Source organism: Alnus glutinosa, chromosome 11, assembly GCF_958979055.1.
Source record: "Alnus glutinosa chromosome 11, dhAlnGlut1.1, whole genome shotgun sequence".
Classification (NCBI taxonomy): Eukaryota; Viridiplantae; Streptophyta; class Magnoliopsida; order Fagales; family Betulaceae; genus Alnus; species Alnus glutinosa.
This window is the reverse complement of record NC_084896.1, coordinates 21,424,015-21,444,697: the sequence shown is the minus strand read 5'-3', so window position 1 is coordinate 21,444,697 and position 20,683 is coordinate 21,424,015. Positions and strand designations below refer to the sequence as shown.

The window sequence follows — 20,683 nt, the reverse complement described above, 5'->3', positions numbered from 1 at the left end:
TCAGAACACTTCAAGGAGGGCTCAGTGAAGAAACTAAGGTAGCAGAGCTGAGAGCTGATTGATGGGGATACAAAAAGGTGGAAGATTTATGTTGTGCGCGAATTGTTTGGAGTAGAAAATGTGATCATATATGCCAGATCCCTATTGGCTCCATTCATAATAGTGATAGACAGATTTGGAGGGCTACAATTAATGGAGAATTTACAGCTAGAAGCGCCTACCATCTACGTAAGGAGCTACTGATCAATGGGAAAGTTCACATACAAGTCAACATAAAATCATGTGGAAAACAATATGGAAGATGAATGTTCCGCGAGTGGTGAAAGTGTTTATATGGAGGGCATGTCACAATGCTCTGGCCACTAAAACAAATCTTTTTTCGATGCAAAATCATTGACAACCCCTTATGCCCTCTATGTGGAGCGGAGGCGGAGACTACGGGACATGTTTTGTGGGGATGTCCAATAGCAAAGGCTATATGAAGTATGTGCGGAAGTAAGATCCAGAAACGATGTATTGCAAATGCAGAATTTGTGTTTATTGTTGAGGGGCTTCAACAATATATGGATATGGAAGACATGGAGCTTATAGGAGTTGCATCTAGAAATTTGTGGCTAAGACGAAATGTAGTGATTTACGGGAGAACAGTTTGTCCTTCATGTTTAGTGGTAAGTAATGCACATGAATTACTGGTGGCTTTTCGAGTTGCAAATTCTAGAAAATCCTCGAACCAAGTGATAGAAACTACAGAGATTCCTTGGAAAACCCCCCTGCATGGTTCTGTTAAGGTCAATTGGGATGCTGCAGTGGATAGACATAAAATGAAGATGGGTATTGGTGTTATTATTAGAGATAGTATGGGTGAAATACTGGCTACGTTATCTGAACCAAAAGATTACATAATTGCCCCTGATATTGCAGAAGCCACGGCAGCGCTAAGGGCATCCAAATTTAGCAGTGAGTTTAGTTTCTTTTGGGTGGTTCTAGAAGGTAATGCTCTCCAAATAGTGCAAGCACTTAAAAAGGATTGGCAAAATTTGAGTGTAATTATCTTGGGAAAACTTCACTTATCATTTTGATGTTTGAGCACTTTTGCAATCATATTCTCAAAAGTTTAAAAAGTTATATTGTCAAGTTCTCATGTTTTAAAAGTTTGCAATGCCATCCCTATGGTAGGATTTCTGTTAATTCCTAACGAAAGATGCCAAAATCTCCAAAATAACACTTTCTTTTTTTTAAATGGAAGACATGCCCTAGTCGACCAAGGCCAGGCCGTGGGTCCTAAGGACGGTCGTGGGTCTACCGGGGCTTGTCTTGTATTTTTTTATTTTATTTTATTTTTTTATGAAAATAATAATAATTTTTTTTAATCAAGGATAATTTTGTATTTTTATTGGTTTTATAGGGTATAAAAGACATTTCACATGTTTACTTTTTGATTAACCCTAAAACCAAATAGTATGGGTGACATTGTAAACTTTTAAAACATGAAAGCCCCCCCCCCCCCCACCCACATAACAATTTTTTAAACTTTGAGAGTATGATTACAAAAATGCCAAAACATCATGAGAAAAAGTAAAGTTTTCCCAATTATCTTTCATGAATATATCACTCGTTTTTCCGACCGAAGTTATTGATCGTTCAATTTTCTTATCAAAACAGTCATCAAATACCCACATGGCAAGAAACTTCTTTTAAAAAAGTTAAAAGGAATGGCAATACTCTCCAAAATAAAAACAATACATAATCCTTTTGCTATATCCATACTGCTAAAGAATCGATGATTGATAAACAATAGATAGATGAATGAGATCTTTTTTGTCTCTAAAAGAAGAGGAATATGATATCCCCGTAGATGTCATCCTTGTCATAAATTGTAGTTTACTTCGAATCCTTTGTTTAGAGTCTCAAGAACCAACAAAGGAAGAGGGCAAATTATCCAGTTTATCATCATCATCACACCAGGAAAAAGAAAGTAAATTAATTAGATTAAGTAGAGAACATTTGCACTCTGTTTCGAAGTTGCATGATGATGTAAACACCAAGGGGCAAAGCTAACAATTCTATGTATATTTATGAGCAAAAAACCTAAACAATTTTCCCATCTCCCGCTTGCTTGCATCTTGATCAATGAACTCCACCAAATTTGAGTCACTTTTTCTGCATCCCTGAAAGGCTTAAGAACCTCAGTAATTAAGTTTACAGCTTTTACATCAAGTGCATGAGTGTGCATGATATTGACAATGGTGTCTGATCAACTCTGCAAGAATCAGTTTCTAGGAGCTGTATCATTTCTGAACTGTTCTACCAGCGGAGGAAGGAGAAGAGCAAGCCTACTTTTGTACCTTGCAATTCGCTGTAACCGTTCTTCCCTTAATCTACGCCAAAACATTGAATAGTATGTCATTTATTGCATTATCTCAAATGTACAGAGATATATTATGTATAATACTTCCTTTTGGACATCTCGTGTATAATGAATACCACATTTAAATTTACACAAGCTATTAGGTAAAAGAATGGAAGCCATTGCAAAAATAAACACAAACATATGAAATAATACCATTTTAAGAAAGCCCATATATTAATTATAGTGATGGCTTTTGTTTCTTGATTTATTTATTTATTTTTTCTATTCTTTCTTCAAGTTTATGTTCTCTTCATTATAGCTTGTGTAATTTTTTTTTTAATAAGTAATTAACAATATCATTAAAAGCATAAGGCGTTCTTAAGTACACAGGGAAAATACACAAAAAAACACATAATTGGAAGAAGCAAAAAGAGTAAGGAAACCGCTATAACTAATCGACAAAAGAGTTACATAAGTAACTGTCCATAGATACAAATTCTAAAGAATTAAAGATAAAATCTCATCTATCTCTCGGTCCTCAAAATTTCTGTAATTCGTTTCCCTCCATAAACATCATAAAATGCACGCATGCACCATCTTCCATATTGCAACACTCTGCGGACTACTAGAGGTCCACCAGCAAGCATAGAGATTGACTACACGTCAAGGCATCATAACCCACGACAACCCAAAACGACTGAAAAAGGCAATCCAAATGATAGAGGTCACGTCACAATGAAGAAAAAGGTGGTTTGTGGACTCTTCATTCTTACACATGCAACATCTATCCATCGCAATGACATGCCGCTTCCTGAGATTATTCATGATAAGGATCTTACCTAAAGCCGCCTACCACGTGAAAAAGGCAGCCTACAAAGGAACTTAAGTCCACCACACACTCTTCCAAGGAAAGTGGCTCCCTTCAGAACATGCTAGGGAGCTATAGAAGAATTTGACCTTAAACAACCCTCTTTTGGATGGGATCCACCACATCTTATCTTTACTTCCTCTTTTCACTCTAGCAGAGTGCAACTAGAAGAAAGAGGCAAAGATATTCACCTCCTAATTTTGAGCCGCTCTAGCAAACCTCAAATTCCACTAATTAGAGCCAGCCAAAAACTCCAGGTGATCCACAACAGAGGCATCCTTTACATGAGCAATACTAAATAAAACTGGAAAAGGTGCCTTAAGAGCCATATCCACACGCCACTTATCATGCCAAAAACTAATCCGAGATCCATCTCCCACCACAAAATTGGTATGACATGAGAAATTCTCCCATCATTTCCTGATATTCTTCCATAACCGCACCTCAAATGCTCCAGTAGCCTCAAGAGAACACCACCCACCCCATAAACTGCCAAATTTAGAGTCCATCGTAACTCTCTCTCAAGCCCATAGCGCACAACCATTTGCACAAGGATTGAACACCATCAAATTCTCAAATTCTTAATACCCAACCCTCCCTAAAAAATCAGTGAACAAACCTTGGACCAACTCACCAAGTTTTGAACTCTACACCTAACCCACCCCATAAGAAATCACGCTGGAGCTTCTCAATGCGTTTAGCAACACTCGCCAGGAGAGGAAAGAGAGATAAAGTACGTAGGCAAGTTAGCAAGGGTACTCTTAATAAGGGTAACCTTGCCACCCTTTGATAAATACATCATTTTCCAACTCGACAACCGACACTATCTTTTCAATAACACCACCCCGATATGTTTGGCTTTCTAGGAAGCCCCCAATAGCAAAACTGAGATACTTCACCGGCAAAGTGGAAATCCCACAACCTAGCAGTTCGGCCAACCTCTCCACCTGATCACCACAGGAACCAACTTTGACTTGGCCAAGTGAACCTTTAAGCCCGAGGTAGCTTCAAAACAAAGGAACAAGCTCCGCAAAAGACACAAATGTGCTGGAAAAGTACCACAGAAAATCAAGGGATCATCAGCAAACAAAGATGGGAGAAGATAACGTTGCCCATTGAAAAACCATCCAACAAACCCCCACTAACTGCAGCCGAAATCATTCTACCCAAAGCCTCCATCACAAAAACAAACAAGGGGGATAAGGGATCCCCTTGTCTCAAACCACGAGAACTACTGAAGTGTCGTTAACCAAAACTGACAATCGCACAGATGATATCCAAGAGCTACCCAAGAGCACTATTAAATGTGGTATTCATTTAAATTCTAATCGTTCTTCCCTCAAATTTATGTTTTCTTTCCCTCTCTCTCTCTCTCGTTGGTGCGTATAGGCACATCTCAACATCTCTATCCCGTGTTGTTGGTTCTCCAGTAGTGGCATTTGCTTAGTCCTCCTTTTAGGGTGTTCTGCTATGGGTTATTTGAGCAGATTTTTTATCGAATCTAAGCATTTCGAGCTTTTTGCATCTGATGGGTCTTTTGTACTATGCATTGTTAAAAGGAGTAAAGGTGTTTCTTGAGTAGTTGTTTTGGGCAAGGTGAGTGTCGAGTGGCTGTTGGGTTCTCTAGAAGCTCTATTGAGCGGGGAGGGGAAGGATGAATTCGTTAATCTTCCAAAGTTGGGAGCAGAGCTTATATAGCTCACTGTTGTTCCAATCGCCTTGGCCGATATTTGGTTCTAGTAGAATACAGTGGTGGCAACCGTAGAGCCTTCATCATCTTACCGGAAGGACGTGAAGGGAATGGCCGGGAAAGCTGCACTATCGAGTTGCAAGAGGCACTATCCTTCTTCCAGTTCTCATGCTGTAATGGCTTCAAAGTTCAGTCTTCCAGTTGGTTCTATGGTGGCCAGTCCTCGAGTGGTGTGGGTGGTAGCACTTCGTCAGCAAAGGTTTTAGCCATAACGGAGGTTGGCAGGAAAAGGACGTACGCGAAGGTGCAAGGTCGGCCTATTCTCCAGCAACTCCCTTGGTGTGCAGGGGCAATGCGGGTATTTCAAGTTTTAGAGATAGGAGAGGACGAGGTGGCAGTAGCGGGGGGTGCCTTGAGTGGTATCAGAGGATGCCAAGTTTCTCCCTGACATTGCCAAGTCTGAAGCTTCCAAAGGCACTTTGAGCTATAATATGGATTTTTGTTCGATTAGGGACATGTTGCACTTTCTCAAAGTAGAAATTGAACGTTGTATTGCCAGGTTGGAGGTGGGCTAGAGCTTTAGTGGATTTGGGAGTGGAGCAGTTTGTGAGAAGAAAAAAATAGGGGAGTCGAAGGCCAATGAGAGCACATCCCTGCCCCGGGCCCCAAATCCATATGTTGCATTAGCTTTGTTTCCTCTAGGCTCACATGCTCGATCCATGAGCTTAGGAGTGGGGGCCTTGTCTTTGGGCTCGAGTGAAGGAGCGAGCCTGAGGCCCACCCCTATTAGGAAGACCCAGTCTTCTTTAATTATAGGCTCGAATATGCACAATCCAACTCATTTTTTTTGGGTTGGCCCATTCCGTCAAGGTTATACCCGTATCTCGAGTTCTCGTCCCATGCCCATATCATCTTTCAAGTGGAGAGTTAAATCAGGTGAAGAGGGAGACACGTGTGCCCAAGTGTTGTAGCAAGTTCAAGTCAACCATCAACTTAGCTCATGGGCTCCTTGGTAGCCAACGGTGGCCCCAAAGCTGGTTTTTATGTTTAGAGCATAGGTTGACGGGCCTTTGGATTTGGGTGTTCAAGCAGACAAGGACAAGGTTAAGGAGGCGGTTGTTGTTACTTGTTTCGGTGAGGCGTGGCCTCATGATTTCAGAGAAGGGAAGAGGATTTCCATTAAGGGTTTATCTTTTGGGGCTATGTTTTCTCCTCTGGTGAAGACGCTGGGGGAGGGCAATACTGTGGGTAAGAAGCTAGGGTTTATGCAGGCAACCCTTTCGAAAGGAAACAACACTAGAACGAGCTTAGTTAGTTGTTGCGGAGATGAGGGGCAAGCCTTCGTCTTCTTCAAATTGGTGCTTTACATTGGGGAGGAGCCTGGGGATAGTAAGCCCTTAACCGTATCCCCTCTTGTTGTGGTTGACGATCTAACTATACCTGATTCTTTCTCTTCAAATTGGGTAACACAGAAAGTCATTAGCTTCTACCACGTTGTGGGGCTGTTGTGCGAAGGTTTTGAAGATGAGAGGGCCTTGTTCACTGCCATTGAAGCAAGCCGTCATCAGAATGGTCTAGCTGATTCTCCTAGCTCAATCTCTAAGTTAGGGAACAGAGGGCAACGTGAATTAAAGAGATTAGCTTGTTCAATCAACTACGACCTTAAGAGAGGTCATTCTAGTAGAGGTAAAGGTAAAGGGAGGGGTTAATGAAGCCTAAGATTATATCCTGGAATGTGAGAGGGCTGAATGAGAAGGAAAAAAGATGGAGGGTTAAAAAATATTTTATGAGATTGGAAGGCTAATATTGTCTATTTACAAGAAATTATATTGAAATTTGTATCTAGGACTGGAGTGCGCAATTTATGAGGCCATCGTCATGTAGATTGGTGTTATTTGGGATCGAGAGAGGCTACTGGCAAAGGGATAAGAGGGTGGTGGAAAAAGTTGAGGAATGTGTGGGGGCCTTCTTTGTTAATTGTTCTTTTAGAAGTGTTGAAGATAACTTTGAGTGGGCTTTTGCGGGCTTTATGTGCCTAATGACGACAATGACAAGAAAATGATTTGGGCTGAATTGGCTAAATTTATTAGTTGGTGGGATTTATCGTGGTGTATTAGGGTGTATTTAACATCATATACTATCCTAGTGAGAGGTCTAGCAATACCCATTTGTCCCCAGCCATGCTGGAGTTTTCCGAATTCATCTTTGATCAAGGCCTCATGGATATTCCTCTTGTAGGTGGGAACTTCACGTGGTTCAAGAATCGTGACCCTCTAGTGTGGTCTAGAATTGATAGGTTTCTTCTATTTCCTGATTGGGAAGCTTATGGTCCGTTTGGGTGTTCGATTTTTTAAAACAGAATTCAATTTTTATTTGGTGCGCGAATTTTGAGGTTTGACTTTTTGAAAAAAGTCAAATAAAATATGATTTGTTTTTTAAAAAGTTGAATAAAATATGATTTTTTTTTTTGAAAAAGTTTGAATAAAATATTATTTGTTTTTGAAAAAAGCAAAACCAAAATCAGAATCATATTTGTTTTTGAAAATTCTTTTGCCAAACGCACCATTAGTTTCCAGATGTTTCTCAGAGGAGGCTCCCTACAACCCTTTTGGATCATTTTTCCTTAATGCTTGATTGTTGTGGTGTTGTTCAGAGTAGTAGGTATTTTAAGTTTGAGAATATGTGGTTAAAGTCAGAAAGCTTTGTGGATTAGGTGAAATAATGGTGGACGACATCTTACAACTTTCAAGGCTCCCATAGTTCTATTTTGGCTCATAAATTGGAAGCCTTGAAAACCGAATTGAAAAAATGGAATGAAGAGGTTTTTGGCAACGTTGAAAAGAGTAAAAGGGTTCTTTCGGATGAACTCCGAAATCTTGATTTGGTTGCAGAAGGAAGATCCTTATATTATGAGGAAAGGTTGAGAAAGGATGATATTACTAAGGATGTGAAGAGGTTTATTCTTGTTGCATAAGTGAGTTGGAGTTGGCGATGAGTTCAAATTTCAGCTAGTCAATTGGGCTAAAATTTGTTCTGTCGTACTTCGGCAGTTTGGGGGATAGAAATCTAACCTAGTTTAACCGAGCTCTACTAGGGAAATGGTTATGGCGTTTTGTCATGAAAATGGAGGCTTTGTAGAGATCGGTGGTAGAAACCAAATATGATAGTTTGAGAGGAGGATGATGTTCCAAGGAGGTTGTTGGGACCCTTCGAGGTAGGGTTGTGGAAAAACATTAGAAGGGGGTGGGTTTTTTCCCCTAGATTTGTCAAATATGAGGTGAGAGACAGATCTAAGATAAGGTTTTTGCATGATTTGTGGTGTGGGGATCATACCCTAAAGGCTTCTTTTCCAGAATTATTTAGTATTGCCTGTTGTAAGGAGGCTATAGTGGCAAATCATGTGCAGTTCTCTAACGGCAATCTTCAATCTCCTTCTTTGGGGGGGAGAGAGAGAGAGAGAGAGAGAGAGAGAGATTGTTGAAGTCAAGGAGACTAACAAAGCGCCCATTATCTCTATCTCATATTCGTGCAGTGCCAGAATCTTTCGCTGTTGGGTGCTTTTCTCTATCCATTCTTTGTGTTCATTTCGACTCCAGCCGCCTCTGAGCATTGAGTTTCGGTCCGATTCTGAGCTTGTCTTTGCATGATTGGATGACTGCTTGCAGGGTGTTTGGGCTTCCCTCCCCCTTGATTGGGTGTAATGGTTTATCTCAATATCAGGAGTGGCCAATTGGGTTTCATCCATCTGGAGAGGTAGTTGTGTGGGAGCAAGATGACGAGTTTTGGGATGGGATGCCCTTGGATTGGGCGATGGATGGTGATCATGGCGAGAAGTCCTTGGCAATCTTAGATGTCATTGAAGAGGAATTTCATCGGAAAAATATGATAACGTACCAAAAGACCAAAGGCAAGAGGGAGCTATTGAATTTGAAAAGCTCCATTAACTATGGAGCTAGGCGGTGGATAGGCGAGGCTCACATGACGTAGTGTGGAGCTAGGCGGTGGATAGGCAAGGCTCACATGACGTAGTGTTGTGTACCTTTTGTGGGTCTTGAGGTTTTAGGGTTTTCGAGTTTTAGGGTTTAGGTCCTTGTAAGTTTGTTTGGGTTTACTTTTGTGGGCTGGTTTTGATTGTTCATGTGTATACTCCATGTGTACTTAGGGGCGCCCTATGTTTTTTTTTTTAATAAAAATTTTCTTACTTATCAAGAAAATCATTGCATGATTGGGAAGTGGATTTGGTCACTTCGTTCTTTGATCTTTTGTACTCCATCAAGTTGGGAAAAGGTGGCGAAGCCAAAATATGTTGTCTTCCTTCAATTAGGCGGAGGTTTGAGGTTAGATCTTTCCATGAGTCACTTTGCACTCCCATTGGACCCCCATTTCCTTGGAAGAGCGTTTGGAGAATTAAGCCTCCTTCGAGAGTTGCATTTGTGAACGGCGGCGTTAAGGAAGATTTTAAATTTGAACAACTTGAGAAAGATACATGTCATAGTGGTGGATTGATGCTGCATGTACACGAGGAGTGGAAAGACTATAAATCACCTTCTTCTCCATCGTGAAGTCAAAAGTGCCTAAAGAATTGTGGTTTCAATTTTTCGTCCTTTTAGTGTTGAGTGGGTTATGCCTAGAAGAGTGGTGGAGTTATTGGCTAGCTAGAGATGTCAATGGGGGTAGTCGTGGCATTTTAGAAGCTTTAAGGATTACCCATTTGTGCTTAATGTAGTGCATTTGGAGAAAGCAAAATGTGAGAGATCGGTGTTAGAGATAATCTTTTTATGCTTGAAGATGTATAATAGTCCTCGCTTTTCTAGTTTTACGGAATTTCTAGACTCTTGTTTTTTTCTCCTTAATTTCGAGTCTCTTTTGTATACTCCATGTACACTTGGGTTACGCACCTCTGCGCTTGTAATAAGAATGATTTAATTACAAAAAATAATAATAATTACAACGGTAGTAAAAACATGCCTATAACAGTCTTATAGTTTTTCCCTTCAACTTAAATGAGTATTCTAAGATCACATAATACTACCGATGCACTTCTCCACTTCATCCACTATGCTCTATTTTATAAGCCACATTTTTTTTCTCAATCTCCCAATCCTTAAAAAATTAACAATCTAAGATATTGAAAGTAATCATTGTTTAGCGTCTTTTGACCAATTATACTATCTTGCCATTTCTATTTCTAGTTTTACTAAACATGCACTCCATATACTTGGTCTTAGTCTTACTCTTAGTCTTACTAACCTAAAACCTCAAGATTCTAAAATATCCCTCTAAACTTCCAGCTTGGAGTAAATTTCCACCCAAGTCTCATCATAACATGATATTATTTGCAAGAACATATACCAAGAGACCTCATCCTGGATTGATCTAGTTAGCTATGGTGATCCTTGATATTGACTCAATGTTGATCCTTGATATAGTTCTCACACTAGTTAAAGCTCTATCATACATATCCCTAATACTTTAGAGGAACCCTTCTCTTTTCCAAAACCCCCATATTACCTCTAGGTACCCTATCATATGCTTTCTCTAGTCAATAAAAACCATATGAAGATCTTTAATCAGTTCTCTATATTTCTACGTTGGATGCCTAAGAAAAAATATAGAGAAATGAGTAAAGATCTTCAACACAACCATTCGCAAGCGCCATAATTCCTTGAACTTATTTTCCAAGTTAGGCGAGGACATTTAATTTCATAATCCATCCTCTATGAATTCTCACAGGAAGCACTATCAGATGGTCCTACTTCAACTACAATCAAGTTTAAAAACTTCTGCATCATTTTGAATTAACTAAACCATGCCTCATTCTAATGAGAAAGAATAATATTTAAAAGACGAGAGGTTAAAAAAAATGGCACCAAATAGGAAATAGAGAAAACTTACCGTGCTCGAACCTTTTTAGCATGCTTGATGTGTCTGTTCAAAAGATCTTGCGGCAATAAATGCTCAACAGATTCCTCATCCTGAAAGCAGAAACAGGCAAGTTAGCTTGGAGGAGTTAGAGGAAGAGTATCTACAACAGATCAAAACTTTCAATTGAAAATGTATGCATGTATGTATCTATCTACATATATGTGATACGTTCAGAATTTTAGGGCTTACGTGGCAGCACACGTGGCAATCCTAAAGCTCAAGTCGGCAGAGAATAAAGAGTATAATCTCCATATATTATTTCCATAAGTGTTTTAGCTAATAAGGAATGTATTTTCCATTAGTTATTTCCTTCTTAGTTTAATTTCCTGCATTGTGTTATGACGGCTAGACCTAATGGTTATGTCTTATGACCTAGCCGTCATCTATTTAAGTGTAATCCTACTCAATGAATAAAGATGCTGAATATTATGAAGCCCTAAACCTTTTGGTTGTTTTGGAGATCAAGGCTCTCTCGAAGTAGCCCCTATCTTTATTTTGTGTCTTTTTATTATTTGATTGCATCAAGTGGTATCAAAGCGAAGGTTGATTGTTTTCTACAACAATCTCCGATCCACATCATCACCATGTCTTTTTGGAATGAAGAGGAACGAGCGAGACTAGACAAGATGCGGTTAGAATTTCTCGCGTACAAAGAAGAAGCAAGCAAACGGATGGAGGAGATCAGAAAAAGAATTGAAAGCTTTTCTCCACCATGCACCGCTCCGGCGAGCCAAGCCCCACCCATAACACCCACCTCACCGGCTGCCCTAGTCACAAAAAAGAGGAAGAAAAGAGCGGTTGAAGCAACAAAAATCCATCCACACCAGCGTCCCACCAAACCACCGCCGTCCGGCTGCAAATTAGCCCACCTCGGCCGTAAATTTAGAAGGCACCGGACCCAACCTTCCAAACGCGCCGTCATCAATTCACGCCGTGCCTCCATGCCTTTAGGAGTCATTCATGTTAATTGTGGTGCGAGAGAGATAAAGAAGAGAGCTTTTGTTTGGGTTTGGTTCTACAAGAAAGAGACACGAACCAAAAACAAGAAAGCCAAGTTCATGTTCACTATAAAAGACGTTGGAATACAAGGGCTTGTGGTCCCAAATGTCCCCCTAGACGAGACTGAAATTTTGAGAAGGGAAGCAACAAGGAATGGCCCATCTCAAGCTCCTGGGTTTTTAGATGATTATGCTTTTCTGATTTTGGGTTTGCTGGATCTTTTTGAGTTTGGTGGTGGAATTAAGTGGCTACTTTGGGCAGAAACTGAACAAGGAGATGGCACATACCAAACTGCCATATCCGGAAATCGTGGCCCATATGCTATAGAGATATATCAAAAAGAATCTTCCGGCTCTGCGCAAAGGCTTGTGTTCAGGAAATTTGACCCGGTAGAAGCTACATGGGAGGATCAAGACATGGTCCAAGTTCAAGTTCTTGATTTCTTCCTTGGGGACAAGGAAGATGTTAGGGGAGAGGGATGATACGTTTAGAATTTTAGGGCTTACGTGGCAACACACGTGGCAATCCTAAAGCTCAAGTCGGCAGAGAATAAAGAGTATAATCTCCATATATTATTTCCATAAGTGTTTTAGCTAATAAGGAATGTATTTTTCATTAGTTATTTCCTTCTTAGTTTAATTTCCTGCATTGTGTTATGACGGCTAGACCTAATGGTTATGTCTTATGACCTAGCCGTCATCTATTTAAGTGTAATCCTACTCAATGAATAAAGATGCTGAATATTATGAAACCCTAAACCTTTTGGTTGTTTTGGAGATCAAGGCTCTCTCGAAGTAGCCCCTATCTTTATTTTGTGTCTTTTTATTATTTGATTGCATCAATATGCAATGAGAATAAAGCCTTATTTCATTTCCTAAGCCCCTTAAGAACACAAAAGACACTTGGAAGGTTCAGTAATATAAATATTCAACTCTGAAACACGTCCATGTCAGTTAAAATCATATATTTTGCAAATAAATGTCAATTTTTTGTCAAATAGCGATATGCCATGGTGTAGCAACTCTATCATACGCAAACATCCCAAATATACACTAGTCAAAAATTTGTTAAAGTTTTGTATATTTTTTTAAAAAATGCTTTTTAAATCTATACTTAACAAGGTCATATCCTGACATTGAAAAATCATAAGGTACTCACCCAACAGGATACAAGAATTACTGAATATGGTGTCTAAAGTTAAAGTGCTAATTTCAATATGGATACCTAATGGATACAGCTCCTACATGCCATAAAAGAAGCACGATCACAATTAAGTATGGTCATGAAGGATGATTATTAGTCTGAAAACATAAGTGATAACTTAGAAAAGTGGGCTGACTGACTTGCAATAAACCCCAGTAAAATTAGAATTATCTAACTAATCTACAACTGAAACTACTGCCTGGTTGTCAGTTTAAAAAATAAATTACATCATTTCATGTCATGATCAGCGGATTATTTAAGAAATACCCCAAAACAAGATAAATGATTAAGGGTTCATCCAAAAGCCGACTAAAATGAATAAACAACAGTAACCTCAGATTTGTGGAATGTAAAAGAAAATAAAAGACGCTTAAAATGGGTTATATTGTATTATTCTACTAAAATTTTGCATGTAAATACATCTAGATATTGAGTAAAAACTCTGATCATAGGAATAATTCTTCATAATTTCCAAGCATAAATAAAAGATCACCACATAAATGAGGATATTTGTGTAGCACAGATCCAAACTCCAGCTACATAATATGTAAAAACCTTTAAGCTGAAGGGAAAAGTGACATGCAAATTCTCATGACTGATAATTCACCAAACACCTTTTGGCTTTTCATGTACACGTCTGCAAAGACAAACAGACATAAAAAGTAGGATCTAAACATGCTCATTAAATTTGTTGAAGTTCTCCAGACGCTATTATGGCCATGTTTCCTCAAATGCCCATCTAGTGCATTTCTTTTTATTTTATTCTAAAAAATTATTCAATTGATTAATCATACTAAAACAAAAATAACAGTAATACGTTTTGGCAGATGAGTGGTAATATAGAAAAACGGTAAAAATAAGTAATAACAACAACAAAAAATTGATAAGCGAAAAGACAACCTCCTTATCCTCTGCCTCTTCTTCTTCTTCAGCTTCCTTGTTCTTTGGCAGATGAGTGGCTGACACAGGTATAGGCAAAGGTTTTGGAAGAGACTTTGCAGCATCCCCATACTGTGGCTGCCAATTGAAAAAATAAATACAAAACATTTATTTGGGGCAGGGGATGAAAAGAATAAAGTCTCACTCTAGTCTCCAAACATTTTAACTCCCACACCCAACTCAGATGGCCCAAATCACAATGAAAAAGAAACCAAAGGGCATATTCTGCATATACTTTATATTGATGTAAGATTGTTCTTAAAAGCAATTAAAAGGAAATTACAAAAATGGGCCAATAGCCTGCTTTACTACAATGCTAATAAAACAGGAAATTACAGGAACTGCCTTAAGAATAATCTTGACTTCAACATTTCAATGGTGACAGATGTTATACAAGGAGTTTAATAGTCAACTTAACCAATCCTCCACCATCCACTGTGCTTGGGATACACTATATGAAGAGATTAAGTTTGAGAAAGCAGGGGTGGAATTTTCATTTTCCTAGCCAATGTCATACACATGCATTTGAATACAAATTAGAAAATAAATAAAAACTGAAAAACTGAACTATTAAATACTTTCAACACCAAATGTTTTCAAACAAAAGCCAAAACTGTCAACCATTTGACAGATGGCAATAAATTGACTTCAAGGCAAACAAGAGGCGTGATCTGGTTCAAGTTAAAAGGCACTACAAGGACAATAGGACAGTAAAAAAGAACATGACCTCAAGCAGTGGGAAAACGATAGAATAGTGTTTTCAACAGAAGATGAGACCAAAGATAGAACTGAATGAAAAATGACTCATGTAAATGTACTTTTTTTTTATAAGTATCTCATGTAAATGTACTTAAGCAGAATATGAAGCTTTTTACCCAAAAACTAGTTTGTTCAAAGATCCTCTAACTACAATGTATGATCTTCAAATAGAAGTTATGACATTCACCTTTTCTTAATTACAAGTAGAAAAAAAAAGGACCATTCATCTTTTTTTGATTGAATGCATAGATTGTTGAGGAAAGAGAAAATTGAAACCCATATTAGAATATACATGCATAAGAGGAAAGAAAAAGAGAAGATTCAGTTTCCAAGTTCACAGCAAGGTTTATGAAAGATCAGTTCCGTGTCAAAAGGAAAATGGTAAGTAACAGTAGTCTGAATTATTATAATTGAAAAAAAAAAAAACAAGTACTCTGAATTGGAATTATATGTAACATCTCCAAATAAGCTTTCAGAGTCAAAAATATAAAGCAATGTGAACGGTAAAGTAAAAATTTGCATCACATTTTCTCTCTTTTGCTTAGTTCATGACACACATGCCACAAACTTCAAGCCCATGAACTTGTGATGAAGGTTAGATTAGGAAACTGTCTATGTGTATTTATGTGGTCGGTCTTAAGATTTTGATAGCTTAAATGAAAGGATTTGAATTGGGGTTGCAAAAGAGGGAAGGAAAAGGGTTCAAGAGGCTGTCTTTAGCTGTGAACACTGCAACAAGAAGATGGAGAAGAAAGAGAAGAAGAAGAAGAAGAAAAAAGGTAGAGAGAACACTGCACACGTGCCTCCAAATGGACAAAATACTTGCACTTTTACTATCAACAATCTGATATCTTTTGAGTACAAATGAAGCATATCTTTAAGATTCTTAGACATTCTTTTCCCTACTAGGACTAGGTTCTCCAATGCAGAAAGCACCAAATTTCCTCTCATTAGATTATCCCAAAAACACACACAAGTAATAATTCATAACCGTTCCAAATCTTTCTATAATATGCAAATGTTAGCTTTCTATATAGGCCTATAAGCACACATGCCATCACCTTTATCAGTAAGACTTGACACATTCACTTCTCTGTGCCACCAAGTATGTTAAGTATCTACATGTAAAGCATCGAGTAAATTCATTAAGAATCTATGCATATTGAAATTTGTTACAATATGTTATGGAGGAAAGAACGAAAAAAAAGAACAAAAGAAGAAGGCAGCACAGTCCAAATGCACAGAAAAGAAGAATTCCCATCGTAATTGATGCAAACCTGACTTTCTTCAGGAAAACCATTCTTCAACCATGATCGGCACAGTGCATATAGAGAAGCCCCATCCACTATTCTGACCTACAAATATAAACAGCAACAAAGAATAAAGACCAAAGGCCAAATATGAACTCAATGTCTTTTTGACATTCTACTTATAATATATAGAACGCAAAAAGTTTTCATAAAAGATCAATGCTCCAAATGATAGAACTTAAAACACACTAAAACATTTGTTTGTCCATTTCTTTTTGTAATTATAGTTGACTGGTGTAGAATTAGAGGGCCGTAGGGATGCCAATGGGGGTGGCAACGAGTATAATTCCTTTATCTTGTTTGGCAAATGGAATTTTATTTTATTTTTTATTTTTTATTAGAAAAAAATAAAGAAAAAGTGAAGAAGACATTGAAGGTTTTTGTCCTCAAAATAAACTAGAACAGGATACAAAAAAATACTCCTCCTTTGCCCATTCCAATTCCAGCCAAATCCAATCATTTTGGGCAGAAGATAAGCTGTGTGGATTTCTTTCCAAATCCTTGTTAATTAATAATTATATCAGTTCTAAACAAGGGAACTCAAACAATTTCTTTATCCTTAACCTAAATCCCTTTAAGTGAAACAACATAAATGACCCCTTCTACAAGAAGGGTCAACAAAGTAATTAAAATATTATAACAATGCCTTCTTTGAACAACTTGTAATGCATATGTAAGCCAATCAACAAGCAAAAGCATCAACTTACTTTTCGATCTCTGACAGTGGTCAATGAGTCATCTCTGCTTCTATCCCTACGGGAAGAACAACAAAAGATCCATTAAAGTGATGACTCTGAATTTACAAAACAAAATTATGCTAATTTGTACAAAATAACCTCGTATCTCTGTAGCCATTAGAATCAGCGACTGATGATGGAGGAACACCCTAAACAAGGAGAACTCAAAGTGAATGGACTATACAAAATAAGAATAAAAGCATAAAATCAAATATTCGTGTTCAACAAAACTAATAATCTTGACATTAATAATGAACTTATCCAACTGAAATTCCGTCCCAAAAACAAACATAAGTTGAAGATTGAAAGCAAGGCTTGGATTAAAAACATTTTGATAAACATACCCTACCCATTATCAAATTAAATCCAACACTGCCCATTTACAAAGAAATCCGAACCACCACTCATATCAAATCATCCCAGTTGAAATTACACCCAATAAAGGGAAAAGAAGGTTGAAAAATCGAAAGCAACCCCATAAAACCAAGTTCTTCGATAGATCAAAACCATGCCCATTATCAATCAAACCCCAAAGAACAAGCAAAGAACAACGAACAATTTCGAACCCAAAAGAATCATCAACAAACCCAAACCTTGGGTTGCGGAGAAGAAACCGGAATGCCCTTAACCGGAGCCGGACCGGGACCCAAACCCGGACCGCCAATCTGAGCAGGGTGCAAGTGGTGGTGGTGGTGGACGTGGGGAGGCCTCATGACATGGACAGGATGGCTGAGACCGTGGGGTTGGGGGTAGGAAACGAGAGGGCGAGGTGGGTACGCACCAGCAGCAGCAGCAGTAGAAGTAGCGGTACCAGGGTGGGAGGCGACGGTGACAGCGTGTATGGGCGGTAGCGGTTTGGGAATGAAGCCGCGGCCGGAGGAGGCGACTGGGTAGAGAACTCCCTGAGAGTGAGAAGATTGTTGTTGGAGGTTTGGGGTTGGTCTGATTGGTGTGTAGAGGTGCTGGTGGTGGTGGGGTTGTGGGTATAGGAGTGGAGCTATATTGGGTCTCGTTGATTGTGGTGGTGGGTTCGTGTTTGTGTTTGGGATTGGGAAGGGGCGCGTGTTTGTGGTGACTGCGGTGGTGGCGGCAGTGGTGGCGGGGTGGGGATCCATCGTGGTGGGCGGTGGCGGGGAGTTTGTGAGAAAGGTCAGGTTTTTTTGGTTTTGAAAGAAATCAGAGGCTTTGAAATTCGGGATTGGCTCCGCAGAGTACTTGAGTCATTTGAGACAACAGTGTTTTGGCAATTGGCGGTTGGAGGGGAAAATGTAATTACAAAATTTTATTTTTTTATATATTATATTAGAGACAGCTTTTACACATCCATATTTTTTGTAATAACATATTTTTCAAAACAAATTACAAAACCCTTATTAGAACTCAAAATACTTCTAAAAGAATAAAACACAAAATACTTTTTAGAAAATAACTTAATATTGTTAGTGTTAGGGATAAAATTAACCCTAGAGACACGTGGACTCAGAAACATCTCGGATCTATGTCTCGGACATTTATTTCGGCCAGCGAAGAAAAGATTGCCTAGGTATAAATAGATCTCGGAGGTATAACGACATCTCGGTACAAATACATCTCGGAGGCAAAACGACATCTCGGTCTTAACACTCCAGGTTACGGTATATGGAACGTCCCGAGATATCCTAGTTTGAATAGGGCGAGCATATCTCGGATATTTGTGTCTCGGAGTAATAACGTCTCGATATATCCCGAGATCTCCAGGTCGGAGCGAACACGTCTCGGATATCATCGCCTCGGAGGTTAGCTGAAATGTGCTACAGACTTCTAAAAGGTGCCATGCGCCACGTCCGTCTTAGAGTGAGATAAAGATAGAATCCCAGAAGATCAGGGATAAACTACAGATCCATAATTTATGGGATAAAATGGTTATTGACATGGAATCAAGTTCAAAGAAGTACAAACGCGATCAACTACGGACTTCACACTCCTACTCGAATTCCCTGAAGATGTAGTTAAAGTTCAACCAGGCTAGGACTCAAACTCCTAATCCAACTAGGTGTCAAGAAGGTCCGGCCTATAAATAAAGACCGTCACACCAGGTATAAACACGAACTCTCGAAGCTCTTGAGATTAATATTCAGAATACTCTGCAGAAAACTTTTTAGACTGACTTAGGCATCGGAGTGGGCGTGGTCGGCACCCCCGACGAGTTGTTTGTTCCTTTTTGCAGGGTTGAGGTATTCGGTAGAAATCAACAACGAATCTTCAGGCGACACGTCACCATACCGGAAACTGTACCAACAGTTAGTTTTTTTAAAAAAATTTAAAATTAAAACTCAACTAAGTGGTGATGTGGCCCACTTGATGGCGGCACCGCGTCCATCTGGGACGAAACCAGGAATTATATCAATGGGGGCAAAAGTATGAATGAATAATATATTAAGATATGAGGATCAAAACATGAGTAATAAATTTATTAAAATTGAGCATTAAATCAATACATAAGATATAAAATTAGTAAAGTTTTAACTACATTATTCTTTCACAACTCTATTGCAAAATTTTCGGACAACCCAGACACATTAGGTGAGACCCGCATGCATGAATTCCATCGATATATCTGCGTTGTGTGGAAGTTGTATAGAAGTTGTGCAAAAATGAGTTGTACATGAATCACTCTTTTAATAATGCAAATTATTAGAAAGTAGTTTCCAATTGATTTTTTTGCTTCCATCTCTCTCTCTCTCAAATTCTCACTAGCCAACCAAGGATTTAGGTTACCCAATCGCCTCACCATGTGGGTAAACGGAGCGACGGAGTAGCATGTTTTGACTTTAAGAGGGAAATAGCCATACGAGGGTTGGAAGATGAGAAGGATCAAACTACGTTGTTCAGAAGGTGCTTATGTCTTTTTCTTTTTCTTTTTGTGGTGAATAAAATTCGTTAAGAAATAAAACTTTAAGAATATAATATGGTAGAGGCTACCAATAAGAAGGTGTTACTATCTTCTTTGGGGTGAATAAAAAATTCATTAAGAAACAAATTTCCTAGTGTGGCAGGAATTGAAAAAAATAATAAAATGATCTTTTATGTTAAAAAAATCATAAAAATGTTTAGAATCGTATTATAAGGGCATTTTAGAAAACTATATTACAATGTGATACCATTTACCAACGTATTGCACTATATCAAACAATAGAATACATATTCAAAATTATATTCCAGTTTATAACCAAACTAATGAATATGAATAATTATTTCATTTTATTTTCTTATATTCCTAATAATAACTATTATTTCTCCTAATAAAATAGTCATTCAATGTTTTGAATGGTTTTACTGTATGTTCCAATATTGGATAATTAGTTGGAGATAATGGATTTGAGTTAGTAAAAAGATATGACAACGGTTTCTGACGAGAGATTAGCACACACCAAAAAAAAAAAAAAGGAGGAAGGAAAATTATCTAGAATCAAACCACACGGATTGGGAGAAAGGAAACTTGTCGGGAATCGAACCACAAGGATTCTTAGAGATTCACCCTTTCAAGGGAGAGGGAGAGACCTCGTTGGTAAGGAGAGGGAGAGAGTTAGCATGCACGAGAGAGCTCAATTTTGAGCATTTTTTCTACTGAAGAAAAAAGTAAACATTTCCAAAGCAAAGGGATATGGATTCCCTACTCACATTTCCAGCAAAAGAGGGTTCTAGGTAATCACACAAACCCTCCTCTTACCTCATTTCCAGGTTGCAGAGATATGAAGCTCTCCATAAACAATGTGGACCGTATGTTAGAATATATGATCAGATTTGATTAATCCTAATCTTAGCATTTTTATTTTTGTTGAGATTATATTCAAATGTGATTGTAATTGATTTCAAATTTGATTGTATCTGAATATAATTTGATATTACCTCCACCTACCATAT

General features: G+C 38.4%; 1 protein-coding gene across 1 annotated transcript; it reads right to left on the bottom strand.

Moving 5' to 3' along the window:
* Positions 1-1,967: 1,967 nt before the first annotated feature.
* LOC133880866 (RNA-binding motif protein 25-like) lies at positions 1,968-18,003 on the bottom strand. Its single transcript, XM_062319823.1, has 7 exons — positions 17,374-18,003; positions 16,880-16,929; positions 16,751-16,796; positions 16,011-16,088; positions 13,936-14,052; positions 10,804-10,883; positions 1,968-2,378 (listed from the first exon to the last, which is right to left on the bottom strand). Exons 1-7 carry the CDS (start codon positions 17,893-17,895, stop codon positions 2,270-2,272), a joined length of 1,002 nt encoding a protein of 333 aa, XP_062175807.1. The 5' UTR covers positions 17,896-18,003; the 3' UTR covers positions 1,968-2,269.
* Between the last annotated feature and the right edge of the window lie 2,680 nt (positions 18,004-20,683).